The sequence below is a fragment of the Chroicocephalus ridibundus genome, chromosome 3 (genome assembly GCF_963924245.1).
Source record: "Chroicocephalus ridibundus chromosome 3, bChrRid1.1, whole genome shotgun sequence".
Classification (NCBI taxonomy): Eukaryota; Metazoa; Chordata; class Aves; order Charadriiformes; family Laridae; genus Chroicocephalus; species Chroicocephalus ridibundus.
The window spans coordinates 56,662,563-56,689,371 of NC_086286.1; the positions used below are offsets into that span (position 1 = coordinate 56,662,563).

The 26,809-nt window shown below is 36.7% G+C and overlaps 1 protein-coding gene across 1 annotated transcript in view; it reads left to right on the top strand.

Annotated features, from left to right (window-relative positions):
- Positions 1-26,809, top strand: part of ADGB (androglobin) — a 117,608-nt gene that overhangs the window by 7,616 nt on the left and 83,183 nt on the right. The window contains exons 2-8 of the mRNA XM_063329255.1: positions 12,137-12,287; positions 14,113-14,205; positions 16,432-16,503; positions 17,687-17,875; positions 22,159-22,298; positions 23,581-23,667; positions 26,477-26,667. Coding sequence (XP_063185325.1) covers positions 12,137-12,287; positions 14,113-14,205; positions 16,432-16,503; positions 17,687-17,875; positions 22,159-22,298; positions 23,581-23,667; positions 26,477-26,667 — 923 coding nt within the window. The remainder of the gene's footprint in view (positions 1-12,136; positions 12,288-14,112; positions 14,206-16,431; positions 16,504-17,686; positions 17,876-22,158; positions 22,299-23,580; positions 23,668-26,476; positions 26,668-26,809) is intronic.

Below are 26,809 nucleotides of genomic sequence, written 5' to 3' on the forward strand. Positions count from 1 at the left end.
GCTCAAGGGTTGAGATAAAGGCAGTTTAATAGGTAAAGCAAAAACTGCACACACAAGCAAAGCAAATTAAGGAATTCATTCACTGTTTCCCATCGGCAGACAGGTGTTCAGCCATATCCAGGAAATCAGGGCTCCATCATGGGTAACAGTTTAATAGGAAGAAAAACACCATAACTCCAAATATTCCCCTCTTCCTCCTTCTTCCCCCAGCTTTTATTGCTGACTGTGATGTCATATGGTAAGGAATGTCTCTTTGTTCCAGCCGTGTCCCCTCTTCTTGTGCACCCCCAGCTTACTCACTGGTGGGGCAGCGTGAGAAACAGAAAAGGCCTTGATTCTGTGTGAGCACTGCTCAACAATAACTGAAACATCCCTGTGTTACCAACACTGTTTTCATCACAAATCCAAAACATAGCACCTTACTACTCTGAATAAATTAAGCTAAATCCTAGCCAAAATTAGTACAGCTAGTTACTGGACTTTGCAAGGCAAAGAAGATTTATATGAAGAATTTTAATCCTTCACTGCCTTCATAACCTTCTTTACAATTGTAACTGGTAATGCATTACAACATGTTATACCCTTACTACAAAGCTGATTTTGGATAATCAGGAGGCTTTTCTATCTCAAATATCTCAATTCATATCCTTCCTGAGCATAATCATCACCAAAGCCAGTTAAGGCTTCACAAGAATTTGGGAATGAGCTGTGGTGTATCTTGAACTGCAGCAGTTGTTCATTTCCAATTTGCAGCTACTGTCCTGATAATTCTGAGGAACAGGCGTTTTGAGATCATGATCTCATTTAGCAGGCTGTTAATTGCAATCACGCTGAAGATGAACAGGATTCTTTTGTTTTAAATGGTTGTCCAGAGCCTTTTTGAAGGGTTTATTTGGCTGTTTGCATTACCAATATGACAAGGCATTTCCCATTCTCTCAAATAATTCAGCAGTGACATAAATCTGTAATGCCCAGGATTCCAGGACGTCCAGCTGCAGAACTGAAGGGAGAAGTGTCTATGTAGTTTAAAATGTAACCATCTGAAACACTGAGCCATATGCTACCATCATGCATATGTACCATCATGCATGTGCATACTTTCTCCAGACATAGTAATGCTAGTGGATAAATATGTTATGATCTTAGGTTCAATTTGGGTGAAATTATTTGGTTCATGATTGTTCTTCACAAGTTATTTATTGCATCAATGTGCACCTGAAAACTCTTTGTCTCTACTATTGTTCTAATACCTAAATTGTAATCTAACAAAAACTAGTGACATTCCTGGAGAGTCTGCATTGTCCTTCCCAAGCATAAAATATCTGGTCTTCATTTATTGTCTTTTATTGTCTGGGGTTTTTTTTGTACATAACTCATATTTCCAAGGCCATTATTTTTGTTAGTCCCAGAAATAAAATTAAGCACATCTAGAATTTTTAGTGTTAGCATTTTCTGCCCAGAAAGAGGAAAATCTTGCTTTCAGCACACTGTGCTTCATTTATTGAAATGTTTCAGTGTGTAAACACAGTAAAACTTTAATCTATATAGTCAATTTGTTAGTAATTTTTTTTTAATTATTTCTTAACTTTTTTTTTTAGTTTCATGCTTTGTGGAGAAATAATGCCATCTTCTCCAAGTAAATCTGATAAACATATTAAAATAGCATATAAGCCAACCAGTAAGTTGAATTTTTGATTAACTAGATTACATTTTAATTAGGAAATTATGTATTCAAATTAGTTTTCCTAGTTAATTCTAATTAAAACAATGAACCCCTGAGAGCTCAGCCTACCCTGATCTGTAGATTTCGAACTTCATGGACTCATGGGCATGAAAACATTAAGTAATATACCAGTGGCAATATCATACTAAACGCTGTGCTCCCACCTGATTATAGTTTTTTTCCCTGTTCCTGAAAGTAGTGGGGATTTTGCAGGCAAACATTCTCTGTGAGCAGCTGGTTGGAGACTGTGCAATCAGACTCTGCAATAGAAGTCTAGACCTCTATTACAACAAACAGTGTAATAAAGAAAAGCAGCTTTTGGCAGAAATAGCAGAAAAAAAGCACAATCAAAAGAAAAATAATACTGCTTTGAAACTGGAAAGCATTTTTAAAATATCATGTTAGAGACTCTGTTTGCCATTCATCTACTTAAGCTGAGTGATCTTTAGCTGCTTCTCTGAGTTCTGTGTTACCATAACTGAAGAAATGGGATTTTCTGGTTTTCTTATCAATGCACGCTAAGTGCATTGTAAATGAGTTGACCTAAATCCACAGAAGTACTGAGGTGCTCTGCCATGCAGAGATTTTTAGTTCTTAGTTAATTACCCAGGTGCCATACAGAAGGCACAAAAGGATTTTGCAGAAGCCAGCAAGGAAGAAATGCCAAAGAAAGGAGCAAAGCACAAGCCATGTTCTTAGAAGATACATGAGTACCAAACTCTAGTGTGGAAAGAGGTGCTCTAATCTTCCCAGCATTCTTGTAGCTGAATCTAAGCTTAACCTTGTTAGCAGGAAACACTGAGAGAAGCAAACCCAGGCTGGTTCCATAATTTCTAAGGTGCTGTACAATTACAGGGGGAAACATGACTTCAGATTCCCTCTTTGAAGCAGGTACAGTAAAGAAGGATTTGGAAAGAGATCCTCAGGTTCCTGCCATGGAGGACAACCAGAACAAGTGGATTCTCTGTGACTGTAGTGTTAGTGGTTTCTCACACAGAGCTCAGTGTAGCGGAACTAAGATCCCCCAAGTGGCACATTCCTTTTATTTTGTTTTGTTTTGTTTTGTTTTTTTTTTTTTGTGTCCTGAGTGTTACAGAGGTATGTACTGCTTGAGATAGACTGTTCCAGAAGCTATAGTTCATTAGTTTCACCTGAGTCGCAGTTCTGCTGGCTAATTATCTGCTGAGGAGTCAAATTTCCTTTCACTTTCCTTTTATCAGTTTTAAATTTGATGTGGTTTATGTTAGAGACTTTTTTTTTCTCTTGTCATGAGAATAGGTAAATAATACACTCTTATCTGTACTACTTAGTATTTTGTACATTTACACTTGACTGTCACTGAATTTGCAAAGTTATTTTCATGTTGTTAGGGCAACTGAAGCAAACATAGTGTTTCATGAAAAGGACATAAAATTGATTATACTGAGTGGCATTGTACTAATTTCTTGTATTGGACATCGTGCTTCTAATGCGTCCTAGTATTTTATTTGCTTTCCTTGACTGTCCTTGAACAGAGATCTTAATTGATCTATCATAATCACAGACAGCTCCTGATCTTGAAGTGTTATCATTAACTGAGATCTGTATAACCCATAGTCATTCGCTGGAAGGACAGTACATTGATAGAACAGAAATCTGGTCTGCAAATTGGATGTAGATATTACTTGCACTGAAGTCTGTGACTTGTTGAAAGACTGCAAGATGCTGCTGGGACCCCTTGGTGCCTATGGTAGTCTGTACTCTGTTCACTTGGCCTGTCATCTCCACCTTTTGAAACCAGATAACCAAAAAGGATTTGGGCTAGCTGACAACAATCGCACCTGGAGCACAACTCAGAGTCAACAACCTTGGAGGAATCAGTCAGAGATCACTTCTCTTGGCTGAGACTGGCACCTGAAAATCACCAGAAAAGGCAATCCTTTTTCCAGGCTGTTGCTATGACTCTAGCTAGGTATTGGTATATCGTATTTCCACCTGTAAAACTGAATATGAAGCCCTCCTCTGTAAACTGTTTGTGTTTCTATAGATTAAAAGTGCTCATTTAAGTGATAGATATTACAAGGTTTCTGCATTGGCAGGCATCTCTTGGGATTAATCTTTAGCGTTCCACTCTTAGGAATGTAAATTAAAAAAAGGAATAATTTTGAAGGATGTCTTTTAAAAGTCTAAGTGACCTCCAGTGTGGTAGAACATGAAAGGCTGGCAAATGAATGACTTCCAGGCCATCTGATACCTTCCATTATCAAGAGTGTTTTTCAAATATGTGAAATAGTAGTTTTTTTCCAATCCATATGAAAAGCTTTTTGACAGCAGACCTTTGGCTTCATAGAATCAGGAGCAGAGAATTTTTATCACATCTGGCTCTTGCCACTGAAAATGGTGAACTGAGCTTTTCTAGCATTGCTCTCACAGGCTCCAGAATCTTGACTTGCACTGCCATTGAAGCCAGCAGTCTCCGCGCTATTATTTCTGAAGTCTGTAACTTCACCTGACTTTGCTTCTGTCTTTGAGCAATTTGCTAAAGATAGTTTGTGCAAGAAAAACTACTCTTGTTCCTGGAATGCAAAAATAGGAGGTTAAAAGAGTTCAAAATTCTAATGCTACGCATGAGCTTGCTATGAGCATGAAGGTTGGATTTCACATGAGTTCTTCCAAAAATACATGAAAAAATCTATCTTTGTTTTAGCTTTGCTAAGATTTAGTCACACAAGGTAAAACAAATCTATTGTGACCTATATGAAATATTCAGTTGCCTTAACACTCTATTTGTCATCAGATTTTTGAATGCATCTTCATTTTTTTCTCTAACACACTACACCAATCTAGTACTCTATTCTGTTTTTTATATTCAATTTCTGAGTGTTTTGTCAGTTAAAATTTTTATACAGCAAAAAGGTATAGTTGTTATAAATGGACCAAAACAGCAAAACCCTGAATTATGTTGATGAGAACCAAGCCAATTAAAGAATGACACTCAAATTTAGCTGGAATTTTGAAGTGATAAATGACAAAATTCGTACAATATTTATAAGGCAACAAATGGAATCAGGCTGAAAATAAGGAGAACAAACTCAAAAAGGTTTAAAACCACAATGCTTCTAGGCCCCTATTTTCCATCCATTTTTCTTTGAAATAATGTCCAGGAAACACCTCCATGTACAATTTGGGCAAGGGATTGGCAGGTAGCTTCTATAACCTGGAAAGCAAATCAAGAAGCAACATCTCACCTCCCATTAATATGCAGGCAAATAAAAGTAAACCACATGGACTTCTAGCTGGCAAGACTAAGTGACCATTCTCTCTTAGCAAATGTGTGTGCATTTGAAATAGGCTCATTCTTGGCAAGTTACTGAAGTCTATTAGTAGTTCGTCTGACGCCTACAAGGATGTCAGCTATGTTTAGAAATTAGAATATTAGAATATTACACTTGAAAGTAGCAATCCAAATTACAGACTCCTTTAAAAATAATATGTCTATAAGGAATAATCCATTGGTATTCATCTTTTCTTTCTATCATCACTTTAGTTTTCCACAGTTTGATCTTTCTTCTACACATAAAGCAATGTGTGCTTTTTGGGGAAGAAATCCTACCCCAGTAGTACGTGAAAGTGAAATGACAATAAAACCTGTTGTCATAGGCTTTGCAAGCAACTGTCATTGCATCCTAGATGCTTTACAATTATTTGTTCTGCTCATTGTACCTGAACTGCATCCATGGCTTAAGTCTCTCCCCAAACATTAGATCTCTGAGCGTTTAGACTAGTGTATTTTTCTTCTGCAGAGAGTGCTTTAAGTTTTGGCTCCAGTGTCTGAGATAAGAATAATGGTAAGTTAGTGTAAGCAACACACATGCACTTTGGTTTTATTTTGCAATTGCTGCTAACTATACTAATGATAAAAAGAAGACTGTATTGCCGTAGTTGTTTGTTAGATTGTCTGATCATGACTCATTCTGTTCGTTCCCCTTCTGAGGTATGAAGAAAAACAGCAAATGATTTTGCTACAAAGTTACTGATACTTGGTCAAACAATCCCATATCCTTTCCAGATTCTTATGAACTTGAATGTTGCCATGGTTTCTGCTCTGGGTTTCTAAGATATTCAGATGCTTCTTTTAAAAAAACATTTCAGCAATTAGAGTTCAAAAGAACTTTCTGCTATGAATAAGGTCTTCAAAGGGGCCCTTTGTCTTTGAGTTCTGAAGAGATTAGGGAAAAAGTTAAATAACTTACCAACAGGGCACATTTGGAGGAGAAGTTGAGCCATCTGTTTCTTCTCTGCCTTCTTTTTCCTTCACTGGAGCCAGAAATCGTTTCTTCTGACTGTTCAAACAATCCAAGGGAAGGGACACATTTTTCTTTACTGCTTCCTGGTAAGTGGAAAGAACGCATAATTCTAATCTCCCAGTGACCCCAACATTGGTGTCCAATGAGGAATACGAGATGTGAGATTCTTCACTCCTGTCTGTTCCTTCAGATTGCTCTTACTTCTGTACATATAGAGGAGTTCAGAGCATCCAGAGGAGTTGAAGGAGGAAAGAAGGATAAACGTTTCAGCTCTGAGCCTCATTCACTGACCTGCCAGATACTAGTTATCTAAATATCATGTCCTGTTATTGAATCCTTTCTGTTAATACTGTGTTTTCTGGGGTTTGAATGAAACAAAGCTTTACAGTGTAATGGTTGCAGACATTTCATGGAAAGAATAGATAGTATCTAATGAAAGATGAAAGATTGGCAGCACTCTCCAGGGAACAAGTGAAAATGATGAGCATCAAATAGATTTTGTCTTCTGTTGGGGTATTATTATAATCAAATTCACAGTTTATTTATTTTTTTTTATCTTTAAAGCATGCTATGGGTAATGTTGGTGTCCATTTAAAACACGTAGAGGGAACACTAAGATGGGATGAAGTGATGGCCTGTTGGCAGTTACTTAGCAACAAATGTCCTGCTGTGGAGGTAAACAAATTCTTAATAAAGTGAATCAAAGGAAGACCAAACTCACATTCATTGCGTCTGTGGAAAGACTAGTATATAAAAGCCTAATTGTACCACACCACCTGTATGTATCATACTGCAAATAAAATGCTTGGTTTGATTAAACAGTTGCTGTTATAGATACTAATGCTCAGTCTTTTGAGCCTCCAAAATGTGCTTTAAGCAAGCACATATTTTACTCTTAATAGTTGAAGTTAGAACAGGTGCACAGACAATTACTGTAGCTGAGCTGCTGAGTAGCAATTCATTAAATCAATCAAAACTTAGCTTCCAATTTTGCATCTCAGTCCTCAGGCAGAGATCCAAAGTGTGATCCTACTGTGTCCTAAGTCCATGAAAACCTCTGTATTGATTTCTTAGGATGATAATATAAAGCAGATCTTAAGATTTGAAAGTTAAGTAGGTTTAATAGAAATAAACAAAGAAAATCTTAATGAAAATAGAAAAAGGATTTATCTGCAAAAAATATCATCTTTGCATCCTGTGTCGTAAGGAATGACAAGGATCACAGAAAGAGTAAAAAAGATTGTGTATATCCTTATGCAGATAACTAACCAGAAACTCTGAAGAAGTCATCAATATAGTGGAATCCCTGGGGATTTTTTTTCCAAGCTTCCAAAATACAGACATGGAGACAGAAGAAGCTGAAGCACTTTTATCTGTCAAGACTGCAACCAGATTTCTGTATAAAGCCCCAGAGTCATTGTGGAAGAAGCACTGGCATTATTATTGAACTATTAAACAATTTTATCTGTTTCAAATACTCCCAATCAAGATTACTGTGAGAAGATATCTCATTTCCATCCTCAGATCTGCTCATCTAAGCAAAAGTGAAAAGCTAATTATTTTTCTTTTCTTTCTTTGGGTTTTGTTTTGTTTTATTGTTAAGGAAAGTGACAGCATCAAAATGCTAAGCGAGATTAAAGGTGCATCTAACTTTTGCAAGGGAGAGCTAGGAAAGAGAGTATTAAATCTTCATCTGGAGGAAAGAATGAAATAGAAAGAATAGTGCATCAGTTATTTTCTTGTGTGACAAAATTATTATTGCCTGGTCATCCAGAATGACACGAGTACCGGGAAAGGTGCAGTAGCCGTGCTGTTCTGAAACTAAATACCAATACTTCTGTAATTCTTTTGAGAAGACTCCCTTCAGTGTTGCTGGGTTCCTGCTGTGAGGAATGGTTATAGATCATTTACGGGTAGATTTATCTGCTTTACAAAGAAAATATTTGCTCCCTAGTCTCCGTTGACCATGTTGACAAGACCTTGCGTACAGAATGGGTGAACAGCTAAAATGTATGTATCTACAGACTAAATGCCTATGTTCAACTTAGGTTGCAATTCATCTGCATTTTTTTCCCCTGTTGTGTCTGTCTGTCCTGCCATTCCCTATTTCCCCTGTTGGCACTTTATAAATTTTCGAGTATTCTTGGAGAAGCTGCTTAGAGGGTCAAGGGTGAATTAGTGCCAATTCTATAGTGTCTCCCTCATTTGGCAATTTATTCTTCCTTTTTCTCCTTTAGGGTTTAGAAGTCTGCCAGTAAGTTGGTGTTTAAAATTGTGTTGCACAATGAAGCCATCCAGCTTGAGCATAAAATACCAGTAATGCTTTGCATTGTCCTTGTGTCTGTTAGTTTGTTTCAGAGAATTACATTATTCAATTCTTGTAATAAAGGAATTTCTTAATAGTAGCCTTACTCCCATACAGTATTTTAATAAATTCAGCTGTCTTTTTTCACTAATTTGTTTATATTTGGAGTCCAATTAAATTGCACTTCTTTATGATTTTTCCAAAATCTTACTGAATCATCCTTTTTGAGAAGCAGGAGCATTGGGCTTCCCCAACTTAGGTTAGACATCTCAGTCATAGATAACACCATTTCCATGTCTTCCACATTGTTAGTGTTGAGTGTATTCTATTATGTCAAAGTGTATTGGAAAGTGATTTTCTGTCTTGGTGTGATAGTAAGCTAGGCAAGTCTTTCCATATCTCATTGCTGTTTTTTGAAAAAATGCTTTTTTATTGTTCCATTGTTGTCCCAAAGCAGTCAGAAATCTTATAGCAATTACTGTAATTATTATGTAATTGTCTTTGGGAATGGCTTCAGATGATCTTTATCATTATTATTATTATTATCATTAATACTGAGTGAAACTTCCATGCTTCTTTATAAATGTTTAAAAGGGCAAATGCAGACTGAGAGAAAAAAAAGGTACGAAAAATTAGTAGTCCTTGAATATTTAAAATTGCTACATAAGTCATTCATATTTTGCCTGAAATAAGAAAAAAAGTAGAAAAAGTAAGAATTTTAACTTGTCATTTTTTGCTTATAAGGGTATGTAAGAAGCTGCCAGGAGTTGTATTTAAATCCATGTTGACAGAGGCAGAGTTTCAAAATATCACAAGTGTTGCAGCTGTCGGTACAGCTAGCATTCTAGTTTTCATTGTTCTTCATGCAAGCAGTTAATGAAGATACAGCAGATTCTTTGAAACAACTGGAAGTGATACAGACATTCCTAGTAATCCAAAAAAACTGGTAAACACTTCATGGTTTTCAATTGTTTGTTAACTGTTATTGAATATAGAATGAAGCATCATTTGAGTCGTCAAGAAAATGCTGGAGAAAAAAATGATACCATTAATGAAAGACCAAACATAATAGAGGCTGGAGGCCATTTACAGATGACTGAGATGACAAAGATGGAAAAGCAAAGCAAGGTATCACTCCAGAGAATATATCTTCCAGTTAGAGTGGTAGAAGCTATATTTTTTATTTGCACAGCAGAAGGCACAGATGGTATTGAATTTTCACAGCTGTCTTCCAATAAGAGTTACTGGTAGCATGGATAAATGTGGTTATTGTCTAGACAGTAGGAAGTCTTCATTTTTACCCATGTCTTTGTCCTTATTATCACTAACAATTATGTATTATGAAATCACAGAAAAATATTGATTGAAAGGTGCCTCTGGAAGCAATATAGTCTAACTCCCTGCTCAAAGCAGGGCCAGCTTAATCAGGTTGCTTAGGTCCTTGTGCATTTGAGTTTAAAGTATCTTCAGGCACTGTAGTTCCCCAGATCCTCCTTCTTACCATTTTTTAAGATGAGTGTGTTGTTTGCCTTTTTCCAATCATCAGAAAACTTGCCCAATTGCCATAGTCTTTTGAATATGATTACAGGAGCCTTGGAGTGACCCCACTCAGCTCCCTCAGTACCTTTGCTCACATCCCAACTAGTCCCATGGATCTGTGTGCGTCCAGTTGGTTTAAGTGCCTCCTAGCTGCCTCCCTCTACTATAGATAATGCTTCACTGCCACAAACTCTGTTAATAGACTCATGGACCGGGAGGCCTGAGAGCCAAATTTGCCAACAAAATCCAAGACACAAAAAGGCATTGAGTGTCTTGGCCTTCCTTATATCCTTTGTTACTAGGTTCCCTGCCACATTAAGTAGTGGACATGCACTTTCCTTACTTATAGAAGCTTTTTTCCTTGCCCTTAATGTCCTTTGATTATTTTGACTCCAGCTGAGCTTTTGCTTCTGTAATTTCATTGCACTACACTTGAGCATTGTCTCTGTTCCAGGTGACTTGCCCCTTCTTCCACCTTCTGGGAGACAGGGCTTAATCGTATTTTCAGTGTCACTGGCTACACACCCTTTTCCCCTAGCCAGACTACTCATTTGTGTAGTCGGTTTTTTTGTCTTTAGAATGTAGTCATAATTAATTTTGCACCTATATAGGAGCGATGAATGAATATTGTGTACAACAACTAAAAAAGAGCATATGTGAATTATGACACTGTGACCATTTTATCTGAAATGTCAAATGCTTTATGCAATACGAGTGATTCTGTAAATCATAATCATGGTTTATTTTTTTTTTTTCTGTGGAGTCACCAAAATCTCAAGAGAAAGCTATAATTCTGAAATTTAAAATGTGAGTATGGTCTTATATGATATCACTGATGATTGATATATCAGTATAAATATGCACATGATAAGATATGCAATATATGGCCAGGAGTTAAAAAAAAACTGTCTTCAAAAACCTGTTTTCAAATCTCCTGAAGATGTCAGTTTCTAAAGAAATCAAGCTTTTATTTTTAAAATAAATATTTCTTGGTACTAGTTTGTAAAAATAACTCTCCAGCTGTAGCCCAAAACCCTGTTATCTTCCTGATCTTGTGGACATATTCGTAGGAATTCTGCTGTTTCTTGTTTAAAAAAAACAAAGTGTGTGGTATAAGGAAAGAGAAAATTACAATATACTTAGCTTTTTATAGCTGATGTATGTAATGAAATAGAAGTATCATGTAAGTATATTGTTAAGGCTCCAGTAGTAAAAAATTAGCTGTCTAATACTGTATTTCTGCTGTAGGACACTGCTGAGTATCAAAGAGGAAATTCTGACCTTAGTCTTTTTTTCCAACTAGTTGAAGCCCACATGTTTTTTCTGGAATAAAATTTTTTTAAACACTTTTGCTCAGTTTTTAGTGCCAGCTTGCTTCTCAGGTCCCTGCGGCTTCTTCCCTTTGTTCTTTTGAGTGGACAACATCTACGGTTTCTTGCCAGTGGGTTTGGGAGAATATAATTAAGATGTGACCTGCACAGAATTTGTCTGCTTCCAGGTTTGGTAGTTAAGGGAGAAGGAGATGCTGTGTTTTCATTCTAACTAATTCATTTTTTCAGCCCTTTGTGTGCACTGGAAAAATGATGTGAACAGGTATTACTAATGCTAGTTGATACCTGTGCACACATTGTGCATTAGTCTTGTGAAAATCCCTGCAGTCTCAGCAAACTTTTTACCAAAGTTGTGAATCCCAAGAAGCGGGTTGTGAGAGTGCTGGTAGCACAAGAGGTCGTGAGAGTGAAACTAACTGGATGTGGAACTGGCTGGTCAAGCAGCTCACCAGTGCCTAGAAGTGGGAATCCGTTTCCCCAGTATGTCTTTTATCCATGACAACCCCCTTTTGGTTGGTTAAAGAAAATAAGTCAGGGAAAAAAATAAAATAAAAAGAAATTGAAAGCCTTCAGGTGGGTGATTTGAATTGGGTTGTGAATGCTAGGACTAACACAGGAGAGGAAGGAGAACCATGCAGTTTGAAGCAGGGGAAAAGGAAGAGGGAGGAAACTGTGGCCTCAGATTCTGATTTTGTCCTTCAGATGTCCCATTTACTTCATCAGGTTTCCTCATGTAAATGCATTTAAATATTTTGTTGGTTTATACCTAATAATGCCATCTAGCACTTCTATAGGCTTGCTTATCTTAGTGCCAAAATGTTATTGTATTTACTAACACTAAAATTTTTATTACCTTACATTAGAAAAATAATATTTTATGACATAAAAATCTTCCTACTGTCCCTGCCTAATATACTGCTCATTTTTATTCCTGCCTCTGTTTGTTTCCCAGGGCAACTACGTCTTCCCATGTAGGTGCTTCCAATGAGAAGTGGAGATTTCCTATTTGGCCAGAATGGAATGAAGCAGATATCAATGCAGAAAAATGGGATGCTGGAAAAGCTGCAAAAGAGAAAGAAAAAACTGGAAAAAGTCCCATCTCAGTAAGTTGTGTGACACACACATATATATATATTATTTCCACTTCTTTTTTTATACCTGTGTTTAGTAGAGTGTTTGTCACAACTTCAAAATAGTTTATTACTGATAAATACACTAATTTAAATCATATATTTTCAATAAGTTTAAGTAGTTCCCTACTAAACTAAATTAATAAACTAAAAAATATTGTGTCTTGTTTATTTGTTGCTTCTTAAAATTTTAACATATGTGTGTGCATTAATGTGCACACATTAACGGTTAAAAAAAATGCAGCCCCAAAATCTGTTTCATAACATAATTAAAACTGGGGATGTGGAAACCATGAAAGCACTTGTAAGCTAAAGAAAGGTGTATGCCTCCGTTTTTTCTGGTGTTTCTTTGCATAGCATATGTCATTCTCACCTGCCTCCTTTTTCTGATTTATCTAGTGCTTAAGTGCTAAACTTCCATGTCACATCATGTAGTGAGGGTTGGATGTCTCTGAAAGCGGAATATAAGCTCTGCTAATACAGTTCTGTACAGTCCAGCCTACGAGGCTTCTTTTAATCTTTCAGAAGAATATGTATTCTAGGGTTATTAAACATTGGAATAGGCTGCCCAGGGAGGTGGTGGATTCACCATCCCTGGAGGTGTTTAAAAAAAGGGTAGATGGGGCACTTAGGGACATGGTTTAGAAGTGGCTCTTGTCAGGGTAGGTTAAAGGTTGGACTTGATGATCTTAAAGGTCCCTTCCAACCTCAGCAATTCTATGATTCTATTCCCAAAAGGTTTTTTTTCCCCCCCAAACTTATGGGGCTTCCTTCAGGTACTTTAAATAGCTTGCTGCAGATTGGTATGTTGAAAGAACTTACACAATGAAATAAGTAAGAAAAAAATGTGGGGAAAACACTGTTTCGGGGTTGTTGGTTTTGGTTTGGATTTGTTTTTTATGCTTTTGTAATAGATTTTCTTTTGCCTTCCTTTAATCAGTAAGTACCTAAAGCATTGTAGTTTTTCCTTCCCAGAAACTCCTTCTCTTGGTTAGTCTGTAGAAGATAAGTAGTGTCCTGTGAAACACATAGAAATGTATAATACGCCTAAAAGCTATTTAAAATTCCAGGCACAAACAGAAGCAAAAATTCCAGGCACAAATAGAAGAAATTGGTTACCATGTAACCGATTAGTTTCTCATTCAGAATGAGCTCTCAGAGGTATCTCCACATCCTACATTTTGCTATTAAGTAAATAGATATCATACATCCTGACACCTTCTGTTCACATGAAGAATAAGTATCATTTTGGAAATGGAAGTTTGAAAATTACCTGAGACTCTCTGTCTGAGAATCTCTAATTCATGACGCTGAATAATTATACTTCTCTTTGGTTTCTATAGTGTTAAATGCATGGAACCTGCTTTGTTTGTGTCTAAATATCGCTTTAGATATTTACTTTCATTCTTCAACTTAAAAACCTTTAGAAATAAGTGAGTTAGAAAAAGTACTTAGAAACAGCTTGGTAGAAGAGTGCCTGAATTAAAAGCTTAAACAGTTTTCTGGGAGGTTTTTCTGAATGGTGGAAAAGAAAGGAAACATTTCACATAAACATATTTAGACAGTGCAGGACACATAACCTTCTCTGAACAGTATAAGTGGCTTTTGTGCTGAATCTTCAGTTTGGACTTTGCACTCTCTTAGTTCAGAGTTATAGATACTATTAGTTCCCTTTTATGCTATTTTTCCCCTTAAGCGATTTATCGTGTGAAGAATAAATTATTTTCAATCTTGTGGAAGATACGATACTGTAATTAATAAAAAATGTTCCATTTTTGTTCATGCATATTTTATGTAGCATGTCTTTGAGGATCCTGAAGGGAAAATAGAATTGCCAGCATCCTTAAAAGTACATTCATGGAAACGTCCACATGAGTTTTTAACACATAAGGTAAGAAACAAGCAAGGTCATAATGAAAAAATGCTACTTGCCTAGCTATGTCACAAGGAGAGCAAAATTAGTTCAACAGATAAAACCCCCTTGACCACGCAGAGTTATCTTGTCCGGGCGACCGTTGTGCACCGGGGAGTCAATGATGCATACAGCAGCTATCCCGCGCTGCACACGGCTTCCGAGTCCTTCAGGCTCGTGTGGGTCAGGGCACGATCCCTGGCCACAGGATAAGCTTAGCCAACGTATTGTAAGGGAGAAGTCTGCAGGAAGTGGTTACACCACCTTCTTCTTCTTTTCTTTATCTAAGTGTGTCAGGAATATATGTGAACATCCTTTCCGGTTTACAGTAGAAATGATACGAATGGCAAGTTGTTTTCTTGTAAGAAAATCCTGTAATAGCTCAAATCCTATCATAGCTCCATAATAGCAAAATGGTGTAACCCTTTCTACGTATGGGTTCTGCACAAAATGGTGCACATGCATCAGAAACCTGTTTGATGCTGCACAACTTGGGGTTTCCAGTGTCTAACAGGACATAAGGTTATCTATACTAACCCTGTTCTTCATAGTTAGCTCCAATAATAGCATTTTAGGAGTCTGAGTGCCTTTCTTACAGGGATCATCATGGACCAGCACCTCCTGGTGCAAAACACAGTAATTATCCTCCCAAGTCTGCTCTGCTTTTTGATTCCACATTCATTTAGAAGACACCTGGACAGAGAGATGCCTTCCTGTTTTTCTTTGTGTTCTTGTGTTCTCACTTAAAAATCAGTGTCATGGTGAAACAAGTTCTGTTTGTTCCAACTAAGGCTTCCCTTGAGCAGGTATCTGAAAAAAATATCCTGAAACCATGAGTTAGCTTCACCAGAAATTTAGTACTTTTTCTCACTTCAACTATTGTATTTCTCCAGTCTGCATACAGAACGTGTCTACATCTTTGACAGTACTTGTCTGGAAGGTAACCATAACATTTGAAAATTAAGCAAAGCTCTTATTCAGTTTATTTTTAAAATTAATTGCAAAGAAAATAAACAGCCTACCATTTCAAAAGTTAGTGTTCTCCAGTGCTGTTGCTAATCTAAATTTTAAATTTTTAAGCATTTTTGCTTCAGATGAAATGCTGAAGTTTTAAAACACTTTGACCACCCTTCTAACTTTTTCAGGCTTGTCAGTTTTCTTTTCATCAGCTTGTCAGTTCCATTTTTTATTAACTAGACACTAAACAGGTCCAAGTTTAATTTTTAATGGAGGAAGGAGAGGGGGAGGTCAGGGGAGTAACTGACAAGACCAAAAGATTGGATGAGAAATGCTGCCAAAATGCATAAACCGAATAGAGGTGTCTGAAAGATGAGGGCAAGAGAGCTGGCAGCCCAGAAAGCCATGGAAACATGTATCTCTATTAAAAACAGCTTTTAAAATCTATCTTTAGAACACTATGAAGAAAAGATTTGTTTTCTTTAAGACCTGATTAAAACTTTGATGCTTGTTTTGGTCCAGTGTATTTTGAATCAAGAAGCTATGATTACTAGAAAGTTTGTAAGTTGCTAAAAACTTCTATAAATGTCAAGTGATGAAAGGCTGTTAAGATGAAAATGTCTTGCTACCTAATCTATTAGTAACTATAAAAGAAAGCCTAAACAAGCCTATTTAGTGTGGTAGGCAAAGAATCGAACAATGATCACCAATAAGTGAGGAGAGCCACAGATATGTTTAATTCAATAAACTACAGTCCTATTATGTTATTTTTAAACTGCTTACCATAATACAGTCAAAAGTTTGATAAAGTCAGTGTTCATACCGACCATGACACTATCTAACTGACCATAAGTAAACAAATCCCTTTGAATCTTAGTGGGGGCGCAAGGAATCTCAAAGAATGAGACAGTGTTATGATCATGATTTGAATGCAGAATTGTAAATATTATGAATAAATTGATGGAATCTCAATTTACTTGTAATTATTTCATGTGGTACTCTTTAAAATCTCCTGGTAAAAACAATGATTTTTTAAAAAATGATGAATTTCTACATGTTAAGACATTTTTATTAAGAAATACTAAAGCAGCTACAAGCTTTGCAAACTGGCAGTCTTTAGTTTGCAAATGTCTAACGAATGTTTGCCAAATGTCTAACATTTGTATGTCACTACCGTTAAACATTAGTGTTCATTTAATTTTTTCCAGATAATTTAGCTATAGACTTAACTAATTTACTTTCTCCTAGATTCCTGTGGTTGTCAAAAATGAAACTTCATTTGACCTTTTTTCAGAAAACGAGCATATATTTTGTAGTGAGGTAGGTAGAAATACACTAATGTCCCTTTATAAAAACTTTTTACATGAAAACAGAATGGTGGGAATAAAATGGCAAGAAATAAAATGGCAAGAAATCATCTAGGTTTGTGTAAATAGCGTTTACATTTTTTAGAATTTGAAAAATTAAATCGATGATGGTAAGAGATTTTCCAAACATGATTTTTTTTTTTTTATATATACAGTCTATCAACTATGAAGATTATTTATGGATAATAGTCTCTAAAGAGAAGAGCAAATAAAAGCTATATTAAAAAGGATTTATATTTTTCATTCAAGCTTTCCTGAAGTCATGTTTTTAGTGTGCCTGCATGTATGTGCAGATCTCTGTCACCCAGCCAATCTTTTCCTTCTCTCCAGAGTTGAATAAATGTTTACTGGATTTTCAAAGATCATGTGAAAATATAAAGCTGATAGAACCAAGACATCTGAGTGCCTTACTGAATGTAATACTTTCTATTCTATTGAATATACTAATTTCTATTTCATTCAATGCGAATTTGAAATCCAGCACCAGAGAAATTGTATAGGAATAAGCCACCAGGAAACGTATGATGTAAATTTTGCTAATAAATTTTAGGGCAAGTTTCTTGTAGTAAAAGCTTATTCTGGTTTATATAACAAGTCTGGCAACACTTGTGAAACTATAGCATACATCAGAAATCTGCATTTTAGAAAAACACATGCACTAAAACATGATGAGTTAAAGCTTCTATTTTAAATGTTAAAATTTATTAAATAATTTTAATGATTTAGGATTGTTTTTTTACCGAGTACAAATAACAAGTATTAAAGCCGATACCAATTTTTAGCAGCTATATCTTGTAATAACCATTAAACAAGACAGTCACAAGTCCTGTAACATAATTTATTTTGAAAACATATGCCTTTATTTTTCTTTGGTAAGTGATGAACAACATATTTTATATTGTGCCTTTACTTAGTTTTGTGAAGTTTTGTGTTATTGTAGATAGATAGTACGGTGATTATAAGAAAAGTTGTACCAGTGAAATTTTTTCATGGAATCATAGCTATACTTTTATGTCACTTCTCCATTTAAAACAGGATCTTTGTTTATTATTTGATCATTATAATATAACTTGATTTCATTTTTCTAAAAGATGTAAGTTGAAAAATTTCTTTTTTCTATTTTTCTCTGTTGTCAGCTCATGAGATGGATTATAACTGAAATTTATGCAGTCTGGAGGTTACATAATGAAAAGGCCTTAACTAATGGAACATCCACACTTTTTTGGAAACCATGGGAACACATTTATGCCTTATGTAAAGCTACCAGGGGACATATGCCACTATACAATAGCTATGGAAAATACGTAGTGAAACTTTATTGGATGGTGAGTACTTTGCTTCAACTTTGACTGCTCTCCAAAAATGTATGTCATGGGACCAAAAACCAAAGGGTGACATCTGGATTCTTTTCCAAAGTTTCAGCACCATTTAGACTTTACACTGGCATGTGTTTAACTTGTATCTCTTCCCACTTAATAGAGGTTACAAAGGTATTGCATATAGTTTAATTACAAATGGAAAACAAGATAATCCTAGTGGAGAACTTCTTAGTGAAATACGAAAAGGTCCAATAGCTAGAATTTGCCTTTAGATAAATTCAATCCAAAATATGGTATAATTAATTAGAAGAAAAGACAATTAAACATTAAAAGAATTTTTGAGGGAAATGGTATATTCAGCATAACTTAATATCCTTAAAATGTGATGAAGTAATTAAAAATAAATTGCTCATTAAAAATAAATTGCTCATTTTGCTTTCTGGGACAATATGTTGTTAATGTATATGCATGGAAAAAACCCTCATGCAGTAAAATGGAACCACCAAAGACTGAAGGAAATGCAAGAGGAGAAGAGGCAAATCAGGAAAGAACAAACTGGAGGTGGAGGGTTTTTTTTTCATTTTGTTTTTGATCCATGGTAAAAAAAAAAAAAAAGAAAAAAAAAGAGGTCTCTTGAGAAAATGTTCTCAGCCAATAGGAGACAGTCAAAAGAAAGAACAAAAAGTGTAACAATGAAACTCTTCTATTTGGGGAGAAAGAGGTTTTGTGAGGGCTGTGTTTGTGAAAAGCACTGATGTAGTTAATGGAAGGATTTGGAAGATGGAATGTAACAGTCCAGGTCACAATACTCAAGGACAACACTCTTAAATGCATAACAATACAAGACAGAAAAATATACCTGAGGAGAAGAAGAGAATATATATATGTAATTTTGGTGAAGAGTGATGAGAGTTTGTTTTCCTAATGGTCTTCCTGGCAAGTCTCCAGTTTACCATTATTTGAGATAATTAGTGTCGCTCTACAGAAGGAGAGGGCACAAACTTCCCATCTCACAATGTTTTTTGAAACTTCAAAGTGAAGGAACTTGCATCACATCTGCAGCAGATGGTGCTCCTGGAGAGGCACAGCAGCAGGTCAGGGCCTCAGATGGATAAGCTGGCCAAGCTTCATATTGGAGGAGTGGAGAGAGCCTCACAGTTGCATGGAGCACGTCACTTAGAAACACCTCAGCAGTCTCTACAGTTACAAATAGAAAATAATTACTCAAACACTTCCATGACCCTTGGAAAATTGCTCATATTCTATTTCTACACTGCAAACCATTACTTCAATGGTTATAGTACAAAAAACTTCCTGTGAATAAAAGTAAGGAGGAATTTATTTTACTTATCCATTACCCTGGTAAATTGTTTATAAATCTGTCCATCTTTTGGAATGAACATAAATGCAGAGAAAGCTGGGGAGAGCTTTTGAATGGCTGCACTTATGCACGTTGCAGTTTTATACGTGTCTCTTGAGAGGGAATAAAACCCTGAGCATATTAATTGTATTTTAAAATAATCCTACACCATGTATTTGTATTAAGAAGAATTTACAGTTTTAATACAGTATAGATCAAATACAATATTTTAAAAGGAAGTTTCATGCAGATTGCTATTGATACTTGTTAGCTAGCCAGCACTGAGGAAGAAATAGGAAAGCAGTTAAAACTGGAAGAATCTCTTAACTTTTCTGTAAGGGGAAGCACATAGCTGATTTACAATCCTGTACTTTCCTCATCCCTTACTACTGCCTCCATATACAGAATAGCTTATATTCACATAGGGAATACGAGTTGCATGAGTTTGAGAAGGCAAAAATGATGTTGCCCAGGTTCCTCAGCAGAGGACATTATTCTGTGTGTGAATTTAGTGTTGCAGAGGTTGTGTATTCACGTGATAAAAAGACTGCACTTTAAAGCAGTTAAGAGAGTTATCAGGGTGTTTTAGTTTCTTTGTCACTTTTGTTTTTGTTTTGTTTTGGGCCTTTGGGTTTATTTCATTTATTTTCCTCTGGTTGTACAGCTGTATTTCACAGAAAGAAAAACAGGGGGAAAAAAGAAGGTCAAACGGTGTGAGATTAAAGCAAATGTGCAAATGAGAAAAGACAAATATCAGTAGAGATAGAGGAGAAACAGATTTCACAGAGGAAAGTGGAAGATTAAATGAAAAGGAAAAGAAAGCACAGTGGAAGAATAATGAACTGGTTTCAGTAAAATGCTGTATTGAGTCCTGAGGGTATTGTTGTCCACCACATCAAATCTGTGGATAATAATTTTTCACATAATTGGCACAATATTCTTTCAGTTCTACCCCACATCCTGCTTTTGCTTTGCATTCTTTAGGTTTATTGAATTTGTTTCTTTTTTTTCCACATTTTCTCACCTATAGATTTCTTTTTCTATCCATAACCCTCCTGCCCCACATATTTTTCTTTCTTTCTCTTGGTGTCTTATCTCCTTAAACCAGCATAATTGGTTTTAGAGTTAATAGTGAAACGCTATGAAAAGGTTATCACTGATGCAAAATAATTGCAATATGGATTCTATTATTTATTAAGTACAAAAGACAAGCAATTGGTGAGGAGGACAAAATTTTTTTAATGGTGCTACATGTGCAAAAAATACTATTGTCTTAAGAATTACATGCACAGAATACTCTGAATTAAAAAAAAAAATGTCCTGAGCTGTAGAAAACCAAGTATCTTCTCAATCGTTTCCTTTACTTTCCAACTTGTACTGCTCGCTCTATTACGCTTCAGCAGTCTGAAAGATGTGATCATTTCACTTACTAGGTCCTTTTCAAACTTGGCAAATCTTAAAAATTTAGTTTTGGGGGTCAGCAAATAGTTTTTATCCTCAAATCTCTTCACCTATTTTATGCTTTTTGGGTCTCTCTTCCATATGGCCTAAATTTCTTTTCTTCTGAAACCTATAGAACTCATGTAGAGTTAGTTGATGGGCATTTCAGTTTGAAGTTACAGTTTAGTTACAAGCATAGAGCAGTAATGTTGCCCTCTCTGATAAAGTATGGTGAAAATTTTAGTGATCTGGTCATTCTAAGTACTTGCTATTGGCCCACTAATTCCTTTGCCTCTCATTTTGTCTTAATAACTCGCACAGAGACTTTTTTGGAGAATGGTAGGCAAGATTATTTTGTGGGATACTAGCTCAGTTTACTAATGAAATATCTGGTATTGGAGACATTAGTATCTTGTCTTACTTAGAATCATAGAATCATAGACTGTCTAGGTTGACAGGGACCTTTAAGATCATCGAGTCCAACCAATTTAACACTGCCAAACCACCACCAAAACACTAAACCATGCCCCTCAGCACCATGTCTACCCGTCTTTAAATACCTCCAGGGGTAGCAATTCCACCACTTCACTGGGCAGCCTGTTCCAATGTTTGATAACCCTTTCAGTGAAGTTATCCCCTTTCCCTGATATCCAATCTAAACCTCCCCTGGCATAACTTGAGGCCATTGCCTCTTGTCCTGTCACTTGTGAGAAGAGACTGACCCCCACCTCTTTGCACCCTCCTTTCAGGCAGTTGTAGAGAGCAATAAGGTCTCCCCTCAGCCTCCTTTTCTGCAGGTTGAACAACCCCAGCTCCCTCAACCTCTCCTTGTAAGACTTCTTCTCCAGACCCCTCAACAGCTTTGTTGCCCTTCTCTGGACTCACTCCAGAATCTCAATGTCTTTCTTGTAGTGAGGGGCCCAAAACTGAACACAGTTTGTTTCTTATCTGGGAAATATGGATATTTGTTACATTCAGTCCTTTTGTGTTGTTTCCTGTAGTGTTTTATAAGATAAAATCTTAATGCTTTCCAGGACACTAGCCACTGCAACCATCATCCCCAGGTAGGTCTTGGGAAGCAAGGGGGTTGCTTGTATCACAAGTATTTTCCGGACTAAGATATTAAAGAGGCATTTGCAAAACCGATATCTTAGTTAAGCCTTTTTTTAGTCATTACTGTTTCTCGGTCATCTGTCATGGCAGCTGAAGAAACAGCAATGAATGCATGCACATGAGGACTACATATATGAGAGGAAATACATTTGGAAATAGCTGCAATTAGATTAATCTCTGTAATAAATATAGCACTAATACAACTATGAAGACAGATATGATATGAGAACTTCTTTTAAAGCTATCTGTAATGTAAATCAAATTAGCTTAGAATTGGGTTCTTAGGAAAATGTTAAAAGTTCTCTTATATACCTATTCTGTTTTCAGCCCACAAACTCAGTGTTTTCTTTCTTCCACCTCTCCACCCCCATCATAGGGATGCTGGAGAAAGATCATTGTGGATGACACTATGCCTTTCAATGAAGAGGATAATTTGTTACTACCAGCTACAACCTGTCAAATTGAACTCTGGCCAATGTTGCTGTCCAAAGCTATCATTAAGCTGGCAAATACTAGGTATGTTTAGTCAGCTCACTTTTGGTTTGTTTTGTGAAGTCACATGGAATTTGCAAAAAGTTGTTTTAGTATACGTGGGAAATATACTTTGCTAAAAATTTTGTAATGATAAATGCACACTTTCATGAAAGTTGACACAGAAAATCAGTAAAGCAAGGTCCTCTGTGGCTACAGAAGGTGCAGTGTTTCCTTTTTAGATGTATGTTTGTACATTTATGCAGAAAAAACTTTGTGAAGAAACTGGAATGCTTTCCCTGTTTGCTTTGTCTGTTGTCTTAAAATGCTTCCCATGAGGTTTTCTGCCAAATGGAAATGTCCAGGAAGATTTAATGAAGTTTTAATTGTCAGCCTTGACTAGTATTGACTTAACCAGTATTGAAAATTGAGTATTGTAAGATAGTTTTGATGCTTTCGCTATGGTTCTACTGTTGTGGGCTGTGTGGTGATTTGTTTCCCTAAAACTGACCTGGAAAGTAAAGGTGGCCCACGGTGCAAATGATTATCACCATAGATTCCTATGAGATGAGCAATGAAAATCAAGTGTTTAAATGACAAAGCTTCAGAAATAATTCAAAACACTGATCCGGGTAGTGAAGCCTCCCTGTTCTGATCATATTATGTTTGTTGGAAGAGTGATCTAAAGTACTTCCACGCAGGCCGGGGACTTGCCTAGAGCTGCCCATTAGGAATCTGTTTTTACACAAAAGCGTTTGAAATACTGTGCACAAGGGTTAGTCATGGCCTAGTGGTGGCGTCTTTAGCCTTGGTCTTCTCAGGATCTACAGACACAAATCTCTTCACTGTAGGAGTAGGAGTAGGAGTAGGAGACTGTATCAGTTTGAAAGAGCAGAGTGTGGTACACTGGAAATACACCCAACTTTTGCATAATAACCTGGGAGTTAGAGCAGCTGCTCAGGAAATGGAAGTTCTATATTCATGTCCCTCTTACAGCGAGAGGGATTTCAAACCCACACCTCCAACCCTGCAATAAGAGGCTTTACTATGTGCAAGCATACATAGTATGCTTGCTAACAATGTTGAAACTATGGAGGGAACACTAAAATAGTAGGCCTGATGCAAAGGTGTAAAAGCAAATTTGACTTTGTATTCTAGTAGTCAGCAGTGGGTTGGAAAACTCCTAAAATTGCAAAACCGACTTGTTTTTCAGCATGCCATTCTGTTTGTGTATGGTCTTGCTCCTACAGAAAGCAATGTAGACTACAGACTTTACTGAGAGTTGAACATGTTATAATTCTGTATAATGTCTGATTTTGTCTTACAGTATACATGAAACTGGAAAAAGAGAGCTGGAGGAATTTACAGTTCTACATGCACTGACTGGATGGATACCGGAAGTTATTCCTCTTCAGTAAGTTCTTCTATTAAATAATTTACATATTAGTTGCTTAATATTTAATTCTATAAGGCATTATCAAAAATAAAGCTGAGCCCTAGAAGTCTTTCAGCATCAATTTTGAGAAGTGTACGATTTTTACTTCTGGCACTTGAGAAATGTGCCTTCAAGGAATGCAGCTTTATTATGTTTTTCTTTTTAGCTTGTAAAGCTATTTATCATGTTAAGCTGATGACTATTCTTTATAAAATTAGTTTATTTTTAACTAATATTAAACACCATGGTGAAAACAGGGTTAGAGAAACCTATGTTTCATCTATTATACAGATACAAAATGTCTGCTAATAATAATAGTAACTTTATATCTCAATGTACTATAGAAATTATACATCATGAATTTGGAAGTAATGAACTTCAGCTAGTATGGTGTTATCACCTTTTAAATTGGAACAGTTGATATACATTTATTTCCAACCTATTTTTCTTGTTTCCTTTGTGTCCGTTTTGTGGTTTTGTCCATTTTGTGTCCATTTCCTTTAAGTCCATTTTGTGGTTTTGAAGAACAGACATTCTAATTTTCCATCTTGACAATCTTTTTAGTGAAAGAATGACCAGAATGCAGGCACTAAATATTTAGAAATTTTTTTTTAATTTTTGCCTTTTGATGTATACTTTTTAACGAATACATAGATAACAAATAGTCTTGGTTTATAAATAATTTATTTAGATCTAATTGTTTATTTGTAACAGTATTTCAATATTAAATAAGTTCAGTTAAAGGCTATTTTAGCCCTTATTTCAGCAATTTTTATATCCCAAGCTATGCTTGCACTTTAGGTTTTTGATACATTTGTGTCTTACAGCAGTGTGTATCTAGCCCATGGACTTAGAAATCTATGTAACCTAAAATTTTTTTCTTTATGTAGTTAGTTTTACAATGGCAACAGCAAAAACAGCATTCATGACTCTGGCACTCACTGCAAACATATTACATTCTGGAATAAGAAAATGTGAATACCACAGAGTCACGGAATCACAGAATCACGGAATCTTCAGAGTTGGAAGGGACCTCTAGAGATGATCTAGTCCAACTCCCCTGCTAGAGCAGGATTGCCTAAAGCACATCCCTCAGGGCTGCATCCAGGCGGGTCTTGAAAATCTCCAGAGAAGGGGACTCCACAACCTCCCTGGGCAGCCTGTTCCAGTGCTCTGTCACCCTCACCGTAAAGAAGTTTTTCCGTGTATTTGAACGGAACTTCCTATGCTCTAGCTTGTGCCCATTGCCCCTTGTCCTGTCACTGGGAACCATTGAAAAGAGCCTGGCTCCGTCCTTCTTAAACCCACCCTTTAGATACTTGTAAACATTAATCAGGTCCCCCCTCAACCTTCTCTTCTCCAGGCTAAAGAGTCTCAGCTCTTTCAGCCTTTCCTCATAAGGGAGGTGCTCCAGTCCCATAATCATCTTGGTTGCCCTACGCTGGACTCGCTCCAGTAGTTCCCTGTCCCTCTTGAACTGGGGAGCCCAAAACTGGACACAATACTCCAGTTGTGGCCTCACCAGTGCAGAGTAGAGGGGGAGAATGACCTCCCTCGACCTACTGGCCACAGTCTTCCCTATGCAGCCCAGGATGCCATTGGCCTTCTTGGCGACAAGGACACACTGCTGGCTCATGGATAATTTGCTGTCTACCAGGACCCCCAGGTCCTTCTCCTCAGAGCTGCTTCCCAGCATGTCCGCCCCTAACCTGTACTGGTGCTTAGCATTCTTCCTTCCCAGGTGCAGGACCTTACACTTGCTTTTGTTGAACCTCATTAGGTTCTTCTCTGCCCAGCTCTCCAGCCTGTCCAGGTCACGCTGGATGGCAGCACGGCCCTCTGGAGTGTCGGCCGCCCCTCTCATCTTGGTATCATCAGCAAACTTGCTGAGGATACACTCTGTCCCCTCATCTAGGTCATTAATGAATATATTGAACAAAATTGGTCCGAGTATTGACCCCTGAGGGACACCACTCGTTACAGGCCTCCAACTGGACTCTGTGCCGCTGATCACAACCCTCTGAGTTCTGTCGCTCAGCCAGCTCTCGATCCACCTCACTGTCACCTCATCTAGCCCATACTTCCTCAGCTTCCTAATGAGGATGTTATGGGAGACAGTGTCAAAAGCCTTGCTAAGGTCAAGGTAGTCTTTGCAATAGTAGTATCAGATGGCTTTAGCTCATTGTACAATCAATTGCTTTATTTTATTTTATTTTTTCAAAAGAGAGGTGGCATGCAGTTAGCTTGCATGAAGCTTATTCATGGCTCTGAACGATTCATTCAGTTTTAGATTATTTCTGGAATCACTGAGTTTCTGTGGAGAATCAGTATGGCTGCAACTGTCATGTCATATCAAAGAGCCGTTGTAGCTGGTGGAATCAGTGGAAGAGGCATGGAACTACCTGTGCTGAAACAGTTAGGAAAACCTAGTTTGGAAGTACCTTTGAGAAGAATCAAGTTGTTATACGCTGTAGCTGCAAAAAGGTCTGCAAATTTCCCTGCTGCAACTATTATCTCCAAAAAAGGTTTAGAAAGGATGCTTTGTTTATGTGCTTCTCTAACCACCATCTCTTTCTTTATGGGTCTGTCCATAATCTGCCTGTTAACAAATCGGCTGCAACACAAAATCAGGCAAGTGTGTTTTATTTACTAAAATAACCCAGTAGCTTTTCTAAGAGTTGGACTGTGAGTTGTAGTATAGTGTTGTCTAAATGAAAGCCGCCCTTTCTTTTCTATATGGTTATATACCATTATCATTGACATATACGTGTGCTCGTTTTTTTTAAAGGCCTGGATACTTGGACAAAGTCTGGGGCTTTTTGAAGGAGATTGTGCCAGAATTCAAGTTACCAAATAAGAAAATTTCAGAACTTGATATTCATCAGTCAGATACAAAACCTCAAGAGACCAAAGTTTTATCTGTGAAAAAGCAGTTGGATAAACCTGAGAAAGCAGAGAAAGCTGATAAAATTGGCAAAGGTCTGTAATTTTAGGTAGTGTTATCTTTGTAGGCCGAGCATCAATAAAGAATTTATATGTCTTTATTATGCCACATGCAAGTCTGTGGGTTTGTTGTTGTTTCACTGGACATGTTGCAATGGTTTAAATTTTAGAAAGTTTT